General features: G+C 39.0%; 1 protein-coding gene across 16 annotated transcripts in view; it reads left to right on the top strand.

The window, feature by feature from the left end:
• MAPKAP1 (MAPK associated protein 1) overlaps positions 1-14,574 on the top strand; it is a 227,585-nt gene that overhangs the window by 108,618 nt on the left and 104,393 nt on the right. For 14 of the 16 annotated variants that reach the window (XR_013759712.1, XM_079113808.1, XM_079113807.1 and 11 more), the window contains one exon: positions 12,254-12,430. The exons of the other annotated variants lie outside the window; for them this stretch is intronic. Coding sequence is in view for 13 of the 14 variants with exons in the window: in XM_079113808.1 (XP_078969934.1) it covers positions 12,254-12,430 (177 nt within the window). In the remaining variant the exon portion in view is untranslated. The remainder of the gene's footprint in view (positions 1-12,253; positions 12,431-14,574) is intronic. 16 annotated transcript variants of the gene reach the window in all.

Below are 14,574 nucleotides of genomic sequence, written 5' to 3'. Positions count from 1 at the left end.
CCCCATTTTCTCCTAAAAATAATACCTTGCATAATTGATGCATTATTATTAATGTAGTTTGCATTAGGGTTTAGTCCTTGTATTACACAGATCTAATAGCTGTATTATAGAGAAGGTTTCACCACCCTAAAAATGCCCTGTGCCCCTGTTTATCTGTTTATCCCTCCTTCCTTAACCTTTTACAATCACTGACTTTTTTATTTTCTCTGCAGTTTTCTGTTTTCCAGAATGTCATCTAGTTGTGATTGTATCATAGGTAGCCCTTTCAGATTAGCTTCTTTCATTTAGCAATGTATATTTAAGGTTCTTTCTTGTGTTTCTGGGGCTTGATAGGCTCATTTTCTTTATTTTTTGTGTATCTCCAAGTAATATTCCACTGTGTGACTTCCCCACAGTTTGTTATCCATCCACTTGTTGAAGAACATCTTTATTTCTTCCAGGGTTTTTTTTTTGACATTTACAAATAGAGCTACTGTAAACATTCCTGTGTAGGCTTCTGTGTGGGCATGTTTTCAACTCATTTGGGCAAATACTTGGGAGCAAATTGCTGGTTATTTGGTAAAGCTTATGTTGTAGGAAACCACCAATTATTGGTCTTTCAGAGTGGTTATGTCATCTGGCATCCCCACCAGTGAGGTAGGAGAGTGCCATTGTCCCATATCCTCATCAGCATTTGGTTTTGTTAGTATTCTGGATTTTAGCTATTTTAATAGGTATACAGTGGTATCTCGTGTTTTGTTATTAATGTTGAGCATTTTTTCGCATGTGTATCTGCTATCTTTTCTTTAGTGAGCTGTTCATATTTTTGTCTATTTTAATTGAGTTCTTTGTTTCCTTATTGATGAGTTTTAAGTTCTTTGTGTATTTTAGATACATGTCCTTTAGATGTCTTGCAAGAAGTTCTGCCCAGTCTGTGACTAGTCTTTTCATTCTTTTAACAGTACGTTTTGCAGAGCACAGGTTTTAAATGTTAATCAATTTCAGCTTACCAATTTATTCTTTCATGGATTGTGCTGTTGGAGTTGAATCTACAAAGTCATCTAGTTTTTTGTCTGCTAGAAGTTTTAAATTTTGTGATTTAGATTTAGATCTGTGATCCTAGTCTGGGGATGTAGCTCTGGTAGAACACTCGCCTAGCACGTGTGGGGAAGGAGGGCCTGGGTTCCATCCCAGAACTGCCAAAAAAATAAAAACCAGTAAATGATCCATTTTGAGTTACTTTTTTTGGAAAGGTGTAAGGTCTGCATCTGGACTCCACGTGCTCATGTGACTGACTGGTTGCTCGGCACAATTCGCAGTGCCGTTTCCTCCATTGCGTTGCCTTTGCTCCTGTGTCAGACATCAGTTGACTGTTTCTGTGGGCCTGTTTCTTACCTATAAGATTTTTAAAAACATTCCTTAATTTATATTTGATTCAAGAGTAAAACAATTTGAGAGAGAAAAATAAAATTCATTGAGGTTTTACCCTGTCATGAACTTGAGATATACATCCACTCTTTGCACAAAACCACATTTACTCTACTTAGTAGATAATTTAAGGGATTTTCAAAAGTCATTTTGACTCTGACGCAGACACTTTAGTCGTATGTTACGATTCTCTTGCACACTAGAATGGCCCTTCCTTGCCTTCTTCCTTGTAGTGTCCCCTAGGCATTCAACATAATTTCCTGGTCTCTTATCTATGATTGCTATTTATCAGGCTCTTGATAGGTGAGCTACTAAAAGGTTGAAGAGCTTACTGTAGTCCAGAAGCTGGAGTAGAGTGCCTTGGAGATTAGTGCTATGCTCAGTACTATCCAAAAGAAATATAATACAAACTGCAGATGTCATTTTAAATTTTCTGGCAATCACATTTATAAAAATTAACAAAAGGTGAAGTTAATTTTATAGTTTTTTTTAATCTTTTTAAAAAATTTTTAGTTGTAGATGGACATGATACCTTTATTTTATTTATTTATTTATGCGATGCTGAGGCTCAAACCCAGTGCCCCATACGTGTGAGGCAAGCACTCCATCACTGAGCCACAACCCCAGCCCCTATAGTATCTTTTATTATATCCAAAATGATATCATTTGAACTTGTAACACACAAATTATTAATGAGATATATTATGTTCTTATTTTGGTCAGAAACCTTTATTACCTAATGTTTATTTGAAATTTACAGCATACATCAATTTAGATTATCCACATTTCAAAAGTGCTTAATAGCCACATGTAGCTTATGGCTGCCATATTGAACAGTGCACCATATGCCAGTACATGGTTCAGCTACACCATGGAGATCACCATTCTGTGGTGAATTCACTTCATTATAACAGAATCTCATCTATCTAGAGCCCTTGGGAAAGTTGGAGAGTTTGTAGATAGTTGAGTATTTAGCTCATTAAGTATCAAATTTCATTTTGATCAGTTTTCATGGAAGCTCTCTAAAATATGTTAATATCATTGTGTGCCTTCTTAGAGTATAACATAATGGTTAAAAGTGTGGGACATAAGGCATAGCCTCAGTTTTAAGTCTGGTGTTAACTTAGCAGCAGGGTGATCTTACTTAAACCCCATGTAGTATGGTTTTCTCTTGTCTAGAATGAGGTAGAAGCTATCTAAGAGGGTAGTTATGTAAATGAAACTAGGAAATACATGGCAAATACTCAATAAATGTACATTTCTGCTGGTACTAACTACTGTAACTATAGCCAGCTACTACTGCAACCAGTACCAGTAGTAGTTCAGCAGGAATAGATAGTTAAGCCCATTGTTGATGACTTGAAACTCTGCTCTGGTGCTCTGAGTCCTGTGGGTTTATGACCGTGTAGTCGTGTGACCTTGTGATATGTTTCCAGAGCTTTGCTGCTTGGGTTCTTTCGTATGTTCTTTATAGTTCCCTCTTGCACAGTCTGCATTCACACCTGTATCCACTCTTCTCTCATTTCTAGGTTACTGCTTCTGCTTTATGTTCCTCAGAGTCATCATGAGATCTCCTTGCCTAAAGAATACAGTTTAAGTGGCCCCTCCCTTTCTGATGACTCCCAGGTGTGCCTCTGTGCATCCTAAGCTTCCATTCTGTAACTGGCAGCAATGCTCTGTCTGTTTTGCTGGTTTCTAGTCACAAATGCCTTTCTCTTCTCCACTTCATACTTTGCTTCATCTCAAAAGCCCTGTACTCCATCTGTTCTCTCCTTCCTCATCTCTGGCGACCACTGACCTTTTTATTGTCTCTGTAGTTTGTCTTTCCTTCATTCAGCAAATATTTTGGAGTCCCACATCCTAGGTATTGTGGATAAAATAGAGAATAAGAGAAATGTCATTTGATTCATTTAAAATATTTACAGTGTCTTGGGAAGGAGAAACTATCAAGTATAATAATACTTTATAACTGGCTCATTTCCCTTATCATTTGTATTCATTCATGCATTCTACAAATATTTATTGAGTGTTTGCTATATCCCAGGCATTTTGCTGGGTGTACGGTGGTGAGTGGAACCGACGTGGTCTCTCTCTATCTCTCTCATGAATTTCACAGTCTACTGAGGGAAGTGGGCAAATGACTAAAATTAATTAAAATAATTAATGTCTCTTAAAAGTGGATAAGTGCTCATAAGGGAAGAAACAGTGTTTATAAGAGCCTAGTCTGGAAGTCAGAGGGAAATTTCCTGGGAAAGGGACACTAGAGGCATTTGGGTGGGGTAGGAGCCCAGCAGTGGAGCAATGTGACTGAGACCCCATGGCAGGAGGAAGCATGTTATTTCAGAGAATGAAGGAAGGCCAGTGTGACCAGAGCACCAAGGAAGAGGAGAAGCTAGAGTGGAATGAGACCGAGAGGTGGGCAGCAGCCTCTGTAGGGTCTGGGAGAAGCAGACAGATTCTGAAACTATTTGAGAGGTGAAGTTCACAGGACTTGAGGATGAATTAGGTGTGGGGAGGGTAGGAAGAGCAGCGTCAGATGACTCCCTGGATTGTGGACTTGCACATTCTGTGTTGTCATGTTCTTCACTGAAATAGCACGGAGGGATAGCCTTCGCAAAGAGGCTTTCGGTGTGTGAAAAGGAGTGGCAGAGGCAGCATGAGTTCGGTCTCAGCTACAGCTCTGCTGCTTCTTTCCTTTTTTTCTTTTTTAGTTATAGATGGACACAATACCTCTATTTATTTATTTATTTTTATGTGGTGCTGAGGATCAAACCTAGTACCTCATGCTTGCTACCAAACACTCAGCCAATGAGCTACAACCCCAGCTATATATTTCTAAAAGAAGCTCTCAAGCAGTCATTGTATGTGCTTGTCTGGAGTTCAGAAGAGTGAGAGGTTAGCTTGAAATGGGAATTCAGGAGTCATTTGCATAGAGATGTTAATTGAAGCTTCCCTCCTGGGTAAGTGAAAAGAGAGGCGGGCCTCAAGTAGACATGGAAGAACTATTCTCCTGGTGTCTAAGCCAGGCAGCCCATAACCAAACAGGTTCAGAGTAGGGTGAATCCATAGTTTAGGATGTAACGAAGGCTGACATTCCTTAAGAGATATCTAAGAGAAGTCTAATAAGTAGTAGAACAAGTGTGAACTTAAGACTCTGGACCATGTCTATTTTATGGCATTACATCCCCTAGTCCATAATACAGTGCAATAAATAATTTGTGGAATGGATGAGAAAACACGGGAACATTGAAAGATCTGGACTGAAATGATCCGCCCTTGCCCTGCCAGGGGGCCCCTTCTCCAAGCATCTGCTGAGACATCCCATACAAATCACCAAGTAGATGTTCTCCACCTCCTTATATAGGAGGTGGATCCTTATATAGGATGGATGTCCTCCATCTCCTTATATAGATGATTGATGTGAGTTATTGCAAGGTTTCTTCATAAGCTGGATCAAAAGAAAACCCATTTTACAGTGGCCAGAGTAACCATAACACTAGATACTGTGTTGGTAGATAAGGCAGTGGCATGCCTACTGTGTGTAAAGTACAGTAAGTGTATTAACTTATTCCTTATAATAGCTTTATAAGTCACAGTATAGATAACATTTTTGCAGAAGAGAAACTGAGGATCAGGAAATTAAGAAACTTCCCAGTATCGTATACATTTTTAGCAAGTGGCATGAGTTTGGTCTCAGCTACAGCTCTGCTATTTCTTTCTTTTTTTCTTTCTTTTAAGCTGTAGATGGACACAATACCTCCAATTATTTATTTATTTTTATGTGGAATAAAGAACAAAGAAGCACAGGGATGGGTAATAGAGTTAGGATTTGAACCTCAGTCTGCGTCCATTTCCCTTGCTGTACTGTAGGAAGAAATGAGGTGCTTCTCATGAATAGCATCAGGAACACCATAGCCATTTAAGAGATCCCTTCCTTCTCTCCCTCCTTCTCTTTTCTCCTGGTTCCCTCCCTCCCTCCTTTCCTTCCTTCCACTAAGCATTTACATGTTATCTACACCATCCCAGATACTATGCTGGGGATACAGGGAGTCATAAAGTTTCTGATCTTAAGATTCAGATCAGTAGTTGAGACAGACACCAGATCACATATTTTCAGCCCCAGTGTCATTGAGATTTCTAGAGAAGGGTATTTCTGGTTCTGCTTGGAGATGAAGACCCGGATTGAACGGGGAGGTCAGGGATGTCAAGGAAGCCGCTTTAGTGGAACTGATGCTTGAACTATCTCTTAAAGTCTTCCTGACGAACTAGGAACAGGCAGCCTCTGGACTGAATGGTGATGGGAACTGCATGTGGGAACTGCAAGTAGTTGGTGTGGTCAAGCCCAAGATGTGTGTTCTAGAATGGCAGGAAATTCGTCAAAAGCAGGGAGTGTACAGTGAAAGCTGTTATGGAAGCCAGCTTCTGTGATTGGGCTCTGTTGACCTTATTCTTTAAGCGTGGTGGCGGAGGCATCACATTAATGTTTCTGAAAGATCTTTTAGGTAGTGGTTGAGAGGGAATGGTTACAGAGTGGTTTGTGGTAGACTTTTTAAGTTTCTGAAATTTGGAATTTGACAAGTTTTAAATTTGTTTCAAGAAATGTCCCTAGGTTGAAGTAATATGAAGAACTTCCCAGAAATGATAGAAAGATGGAATTAGCAAATAAGAATGTCAAAACAGCTATTATGAACATGTTTCATATGGTCAAGGTGACAGACCCTATATGTAAACATGTTGAAGAGAAAAATAGAAGGTAGTTTTTAAAAAACCCACATGGAACTTTTAGTAATGAAAAGTATAACAACAGTGAAGACTATATTAGATGACATTAACAAATGTCAAAAGTATCAGTGAATTCAAAGACATCACAACAAAAACTATCCAAAAAAGAAGGTCTTGCTTCCACTGAGAATTTTTTTTCCAGTGATTATTTTTCTAGAACTTCTGTACCAGAAAATTTGAGATTAATTATTCCTCTGTATGGTTGCTTTGTCTTAACAAACCTGTTACTTGCCAATTTTTACTTTGCATTTCATGGATGTTGGAGAAAAGGAAATCCTGACAGTCTTAAAACTTTTTTGTCCAACTTCAGAGAGATCAACTTCTAAGCTATATGCTGAGGACTTTCATTTTCTTGCTAATGCCTGACATGCACTTGATATTGGGTCTATTATCACAATAAACAACAAAGTCCTAGTAATGAAAGTTCTGAACATTCTGGAATCATGTGCTTTTTAATTTTTTTTGTTAAAAACTAAACAATAAGTATTCATCTTTCTGGCCATACTTAAGTATATTTTACATTTTCCAAAGAAGAGTGAATTTTTGTGAGTGTGTAAATTGAATGTGCCAGATTGATCACATTTGATAAAATCTGGGATGCTTCCTGGAATGCTCCTAAATATTCATATATGAATTACATGGCATCTACATATGGGCTACAGGCTTCTGTCAGTTGGTGCAGACCACACCAGCCTTTGAACATAAAATGAATCTTGATCAACAATTCAGTGAAATAATCTTTTCTAATGAAAAATTTTAACCTAATTTGATGAAAAATAAGTGAAACTTAGTTGTTACGTTCACTAAAGGTTTGATGCTACACCTGCATCCTCTCTACCCCTAAGGATCTCTTTCTGACAGCAGTCATCATTTTGCACCCATTCATTGTTTAAACTTCTAGTCCTCTTGTAGGCTCCGGGTCCTTCAGAGGAACTACTGCTTCTGTGTCAAGCCAGCTCTAAATTAAACCTCTTCTTATGGACCCAGCTGTTCTGTACTGCTTTTTAGTCTTTTAATCATTCTTTTTCTGGTAGTGGGCCAAAAACGAGGAGTTCTAGGTTTCTCTGCCTCTTTCTTGGCAAAACAAGAAAGTTTTTTTTTTTTTAGTGTTAGACACTAGGTAATTTGAGTTATTTAATCCTTGTAAGACCCCTATATGGAAGATGGGATTATTTCCTATATAATTCCAGAATTTGGTAGAGAAAGTGACCACTTAGGAACCTGGGGATGGAGGTGAGGCAGGAAGTGCTCAGGATCTCTAGGACAAGCGATTCTCTTTGTGTGGTGTGTTGAGAGATTTCCCTCCATTTCTTACACTGGTCCATATTTGTAAATTGTGCACAGTAATCACATATTACCCTTATTAGAAATAAAGTAAATGTTCTACAAAGAAAGGAAAATGAAAGTTACATATACTTAGGACATTTGGAAAGTATAGAAAATTATTTTTAAAATGCTCACGGCTTACCTGTATGCATAGTCTTTGTAAACATTTGGGCGCTTTGTTTCTAGTCTTTTTTTTTTTTGGTACCAGGGAATGAACTCAGGGGCACTCAACCTGTGAACCACATCCCCAGCCTATTTTGTATTTTATTTTGAGACAGGGTCTCACTGAGTTGCTTAGTGCCTCGCTGTTGCTGAGGCTGGCTTTGACCTCACAATCCTCCTGTCTCAACCTCGTAAGCCACCACTCACTATGCCCAGCTCTAGTCTTTTTATCTGTAGACAATTGAAACTTTTTATATAGTTGTAATCATTTCTGTTTTTTCTTCATTAAAATGTGGGATGCCCGTACCCATATCTTGATGGATGGACTATAAAATTGATGCTTTCATCTTCATCTCTTCCTGTGTTGCCTTCTCCCCTTGTCTTGAGCTACAATCTCTGACACATGTACATTGCCTAGAAAGCCCCATTTGGTTAACAGATATCACTGTGACAAGCATGAAAGAAAAAAAGAAAAGCTTATTACTTCCCCTCTTCTCATTAACACATACCTCATTAATAATACCCTTTATGTTTTTTCATAGTGATTCAGTCTACACATTCATGTATTCATTCATTTAACAAATATTTGTTAAGTGCCTTCTAAATGCCAGCCAGCCATTTTACTCTTCAGCAAACATGCAGAGATAATAGAAGATTCCCTGATCTTTAGGAGAATGTGGTTGCATAAATAGGAAAAAGAGCAATGTGCTATTAATATGTAGAAATATTGAACATGTTCTATAAAACCAGAAAGGAGACTCAGTTGGATTCTTTCAGAAATGCAGGTGATTCTCCTGTAGAAATCAAGGAAAGCTTTTATCAGATAAGAAAATGATGCTCAGAGAGATTTTTTTCACAACTGGTTAGTGGCTGAGTTAGCATTAAAATCCTGTGCTTTGCACCAAACACTGTCATAGGAAGGTGCCCTGGTTTTCCTTATGTTGTAAGCTCTAAGTATTGGTATTTGTAAATTCCTGGGTTGGGGACCAGCACTCCCTTTTCTTCTCCCACTTCAGAACGCCATCAATTTCTGATGAGATCACTGTAGGAGAATAGTAGGGAGAGGAGACCAGCATTACTTGTTTAATTAGATAATCACGAACTTACTATTCTCTTTTCTAGGTCTCACTGCCAATCTCTAAAAGTGAGAGATTGAACTAAATCTAAGCCTCTAATTTTAAAAATAAGTAATGTGTCATGATTTTGTCCTTCTCATCAAATGCCAAATGCAGCATTTCCATAGTTGTGTGTGTTCCCAAACACCTCAGGAAGTGATGCATCATAACAAGGGCTCTTGACTGCCAGCTTTGGATCTCAAAACTGTCACTTACATGCCATCTAATCTTGAACAAGCCACTTAACCCCATTGAGCCTCAGTTTTCTAATTTATAAAACAGCAATAATAAAACTGGTTCCTGGGCTGGGGATATAGCTCAGTTGGTAGAGTGTTTGCCTCACAAGCACAAGGCCCTGGGTTCAATCCCCAGTACCGAAAAAAAAAAAAAAAAAAAAAAAAAAAAACCAACAACAAAAAACTGGTTCCTGCACAGAATTGATATGAACATCCAATCCAGTGAGCTTATGTATTGGAACCTCTTTGCACAGTGTCTGGCACATAGTACTCAGTAAATACATCTGATGATACTCAAGGTGAGTGAGTACTAATTTGAAGTCCTGAGCAGTTTTACAAGTCAAAAATACAAGGGCAGTTTTACTGATGATCTCTGTATAAAGACACAGAACCAATAGATCCATGTGTTGGTCCGTATCTCCTCAGATGTTCAGTCCATGGGTTGGAGCACTGTTTCCTGCTAAACTTTACTGATGATCCAGAAGAGACTTCCATTAGTCTTGTATAATATAGCAGGAGTCATTCTTTCCCTTGCTGTGTTCCCAGTGCTCAGGGTATGCTGCAGCACAGGTAGGCACTTTGTAGATGTTTTTGAATCAATGATTTCACACTTTGTATTTAAGAACTGAAGAGAATAATAGCACTTGGCAGTGAACCCTTTGGTTTGCTCTCAGATCTTAGCCCGTGACATTTGTTGAATTTGCTTTGAGGGGACTTGGGAGCATCGAGTGACAGTCAAAGCAGAATTCTTCTGATATCAATGTTTGGCTTTCTGCTTTGATCAATAGGCTTATTATTTGCCCTTGAACCTTTGTGGTACTGGGGAATCACAGGCATTTCTCAGGTTGATTTACATGGCAATAAATAATCTGTGCTGTCTGTTGCTTGTCCCATCAATGTCTGCCCTGTTCATAAAACCCGAGGGGCTCAGCAGCCCCAAGGCTGCAGCATAGTGGAAGTGTTAACTCTGGTTACAGATGTGTGCACATGGAATCTGGAAGGAGCTGCTTGGTTCCATTGTTGCCTTGTTGCTCTAACATGTATCCACAGTTTATGTGTCAACATAACTGTAAAAGTTAGTTTCCATCTGGTTTTATTATTATGATTACATTACCATATATTTTTTACTTCTGTTATATGCTAGGTTCTACTTACATCATGCTGGGGATTGAACCCAGAGGTACATTACCACTGAGCAACATCCCCATCCCCATTTTATTTTTAATTTTGAGACTAGGTCTCACTAAATTGCTTAAGGCCATGCTAAGTTGCTGAGGCTGGTCTTGAACTTGCGATCCTCCTGACTCAGCCTTCCGATTTGCTGGAATTACAGGTGTACATCACTGCGCCTATTTACTTACATTATTTTATCTAATTTTTACAACTCCAGAATTAGATGATTTTACCATTTTTATAGATGTAGAAACTGAAACTCAAGGGAAAACTTGTTCTCTGAGATCATATAAGTCCATAAGCCATGGAAGCTGAGATCTGAGTTCAAATCTCAAAGCTGACCACAAAGCTTTTATTACTGTACTGTGATATTTCTGTCACCTAAAGTGCTTGCTTTCTTCTGCTTCTACAGTTGTTCGTGGTTAAATTGGTACACTGCCACAGAGATCCAAGAGTTTCCCATACCCTCCAAGATGAATTTTAAATTTCTTAACAGCATTGCAAATACACAGAAATTTATAGTGACAAACATAGCCAGATTACTTTCTTGTTATCCATCCATTTAGCAAATTTACAGTTTCCATTAATTTTAATCTATCCCTGTTACCTGTTTTATATAATAAATATCTCTTAGCCATGACAGACTCACAGAGTATAGATTACCTGAAGTAGCTCTCTCAATAAGCAGAGTTGCAGCTAAAGATTTGTGAATTAATTGGGAAAATTGCAAATCAGGTAGTCAGTGAAATAATTCATTGTCACATCCAATCAATAAACTTTGTAAATCAACTCATTTAATTCAAAAAATGATCTATATAGATCAAGCAACCAATTAAACAATTAGCATACACTTTGCAACTAATTAATTTAAGCATCAATCATGTAATTAAAACTCCAAATTTAAGCTGAAGAATTTAGAATTCTCTTGCCTTGTGAACTATTAGCTTATGCTTCTGAAGGTAGCATGCTTCTGACTGCTAGCAGATCTGCAGTTTGACAAATTCAGCTTTGGAGAGGGTGTCTTAAAGTGCTTAAGTTGGTTTCAGTTTTAAAGTGTCTATATGTTAATATAGTTTCCCACCCTTTTTGAACTAAATGACTTTTGACTCCCCAAAGAGAGAGAAGGGGGTGTGTATTGATTCTGTATTGGGAAATACTGAGATCTGGGCGTACCGACTAGACAGTCAAGGGAAGTGGGAAACGTCCAAAAGTGGTCAAGAGGCCCAGGTGTCTGTGTCAGGATATATCAGGGCACTTGCTTTTATTCTGCTGGGGATCCACAGTGTTGGAACTCATACTGCTGTATGAGTTACTCTTATAAAAAGAGGAACTATAGGGCAGGCTCTCCATAAGGAGCATTGTATGTTCCTGTGTGTTATTCCCCTGAGCTAGAGCACAGGTAGTGTCTTAATCCTACCCACTAATCAAAGACCTCTGGCTACCCCTACCCCAAGTAATTTTTTCCCTATATTTGTAGTTTGATTTTTATCTAATTATAATTAATGTACTATTTACTTTCCTGCTTACTACACTGTAAGCTTCCCCTTAGAGCTAATACTAAATCTCACCTTTGATCTCAGGGATTAAATTCCACATTTTATCCACAACAGGTGCTCAGTAAATGTTGGAAAAATAGAGTAGTATGAAGACCCTCAGCCAGGTGCACTGCTGCACACCTGTAGTCCCAGAGACTGGGGAGGCTGAGGCAGGAGGATCTCAAGTTTGAGGCGAGCCTCAGCAACTTAGTGAGACCCTAACTCAAAATAAAAAAAGGGCTGGGGATGTGACTTAGTGGAAAAGTACCCCTGGGTTCAAACCCTGGTACCAAAAAATAAAACAACATCAAACAAACAAAACCCCTTCATTTCACATTGTTCTTCTCCTGTTACACTGCCCTGTGTAGATGAAGTGGGGATTGGGGGTTCTGACTGTATCACAAATTTGGGGCAGAGATCTGCAGTGTCCTCAGTTTGCTTGCTGTACACCATTCCCTCTGATCTCCTTGTCCTTTTCCTACTTTGGTATTCACTCACCTTTGTGGTTTCCTTTCAGTGACAATGTCAGTGCCTACTGCCTGCACATTGCTGAGGATGATGGGGAGGTAGACACGGATTTCCCCCCGCTGGATTCCAATGAGCCCATTCATAAGTTTGGCTTCAGTACTTTGGCCCTGGTTGAAAAGTATTCATCTCCTGGTCTGACATCCAAAGAGTCGCTCTTTGTTCGAATGTGAGTACTGACCTGTTATTTATCTCAAGATCTTTTCTCTGTCCTCTCTAATTTCAGATATGATCTTCATTTTGTTCATCAAATGAATTCTATTTGGTATCTGGAGAGCCCATATATAACGATTACTTCTAGTGAGATGTTGGGAGTGGCATTTGCATTGTTACTTTCATGCCTCTTCACCCAGGCTACATACAGCCTGCTTTGCAGGAGCAAGTTGTGTAAGGTAGATCTTTGAACATCATTGCTGTAAGTGGGCCTCTGGAAGCTCTGTTCCACTTGGAGCCTGTGAAGCAAAACTCCTCTTCAAGGAATCCAGACTAAATGAAAATCATGCCTTGTGGTCACTCTTGTGATTTAAAGTGCCTTTCTTTCAACACGCTTGCCTGTAATCCCAGCAACTCTGGAGGCCAAGGCAGGAGGATCACAAGTTCGAAGTCAACCTCAGCTATTTAGTGAGCCCTTCAGCAACTTAGCAAGACACTGTCTCAAAACAAAAAAGATAAGTACTGGGGATGTAGCTCAGTGGTTAAGTACCCCTGAGTTCAATCCACTGTACCAAAACAAAACAAAACAAACTGTTCTCTCCAACTTTCAGATCAAATTTGATTCTTCCTTAGTTACCTTCCTTCAGACAAAGTAGATTTTCTTAACCTTTTCTTTTGCTTTTGACTGTCCAGTAAAGCCTATAAAAGCCCTTCTCAGAAAAGTGTATGTAAATGCATAAAATGAAATTCACTGGAATATGAATGAATTCTGTTAAAGTCGTCAACTTATGTCTGACTTTACCAGTAGGTTAAATGACAAGACCCAGCTGCAAATCTTCACATAACTCCTGAAGTCTGATGTTCAAAGTTCTGATGAACATCAGCACATCAGCAAATGGTTGAACATCAGTAAATGGTATTTGAGAAATTAGCACCTACCATGTACTGTGGTCTTAGCTAGGATTTCTGTTCATGACGGTCACTGGCACTACTCCTACTACTGTGATTCGTTGCCTCCTTTTGTATTTCAAGGAAATGCTAACTATCAGAATCAGTGAAGTTAAAAATGTGATTTTTTTCAGTTCAGGTCCATGTTGCTGCTGAGGCCTGGTGGCTAAGGGAGGGCCTGTGCTCTCAGATTTCCCTCCGCATCCCCTCTCCGGGCCATCTCCTGGGAACAATAGTGATCCCTTTGGCACCCCCTGCTGTTAGGCACTAGCAAATTCACTATTCCTAGAGAGGAATTGCTTTGGAGGACTTTCCTCATCTCTTCAAAACATATTGCCTTTGTTTGAGATTTTTCCTGAAAAGGGAACTGTGCTACATATGACTTATGAGTATTTGGGGTCTTCTTACCATAGAGCAAAGAAAGAACCCTGAAGGTCTGGGGTAAGCTAGGGAGTGGCTCCATGGGCTTTCACAGTGGCCATTTCATCCCCTTGACTCTGAGGTCAAGTTTGGTATATGTAATAGCAAATTTTTTCCCCACCTTTTCATTTCTGAGATACCCAAACATCAACTTTACACAACATTTAAGATAATTTTTAAAATTTCCAATGATTCCTCCATCCTAATATTACCATTTTCAGTTTTATATAATCATTTCAATGGATATATAGATTATGGCATCACACCAAGCATACATGTATTTCACTTTTTTTTTTCCCTCTACTGGGGATTGAATCCAGAGGCACTTTACCACTAAGCTATATCCCCAACCTTTTTTTATTTTTAATTTTGAAACAGGGTCTCATTGAGTTGCCCAGGCTGGGCTTGAATTTGAAATCCTCTCCTGCCTCGAACTCTTGAGTCATTGGGACTACAGATTTGTCACCATGTCCAGTTTTACATTGTTTTTATTAAATTATAAATATTTCAAAATTTGCTCTTGATTCTATAGTCTATATTTATTTGTATCAGGGACCTACACAGAGCCAATCCTTCCCTCATGGAGATTACTATCTAGTGGGCAGACAGGTGTTGAATAAATCATTTAAAATGTGATAAGCAAGCTGGGTGTGGTGGTACATACCTGTAGTGCCAGAAACTCCTGAGGCTGAAGCAGGAGGATCACAAGATCCTGCCTCAAAATTAAAAAATAAAAAGGACTGGAGATGTAGCTCGTCGTAAAGCACTCCTAGGTTCTGTTCCCACTACTGG

This window comes from Sciurus vulgaris (genome assembly GCF_902686455.1).
Source record: "Sciurus vulgaris genome assembly, chromosome: 15".
NCBI lineage: Eukaryota > Metazoa > Chordata > Mammalia > Rodentia > Sciuridae > Sciurus > Sciurus vulgaris.
Note: the sequence above shows the minus strand (reverse complement) of the source record. Positions and strands in the feature narration are given on the sequence as shown.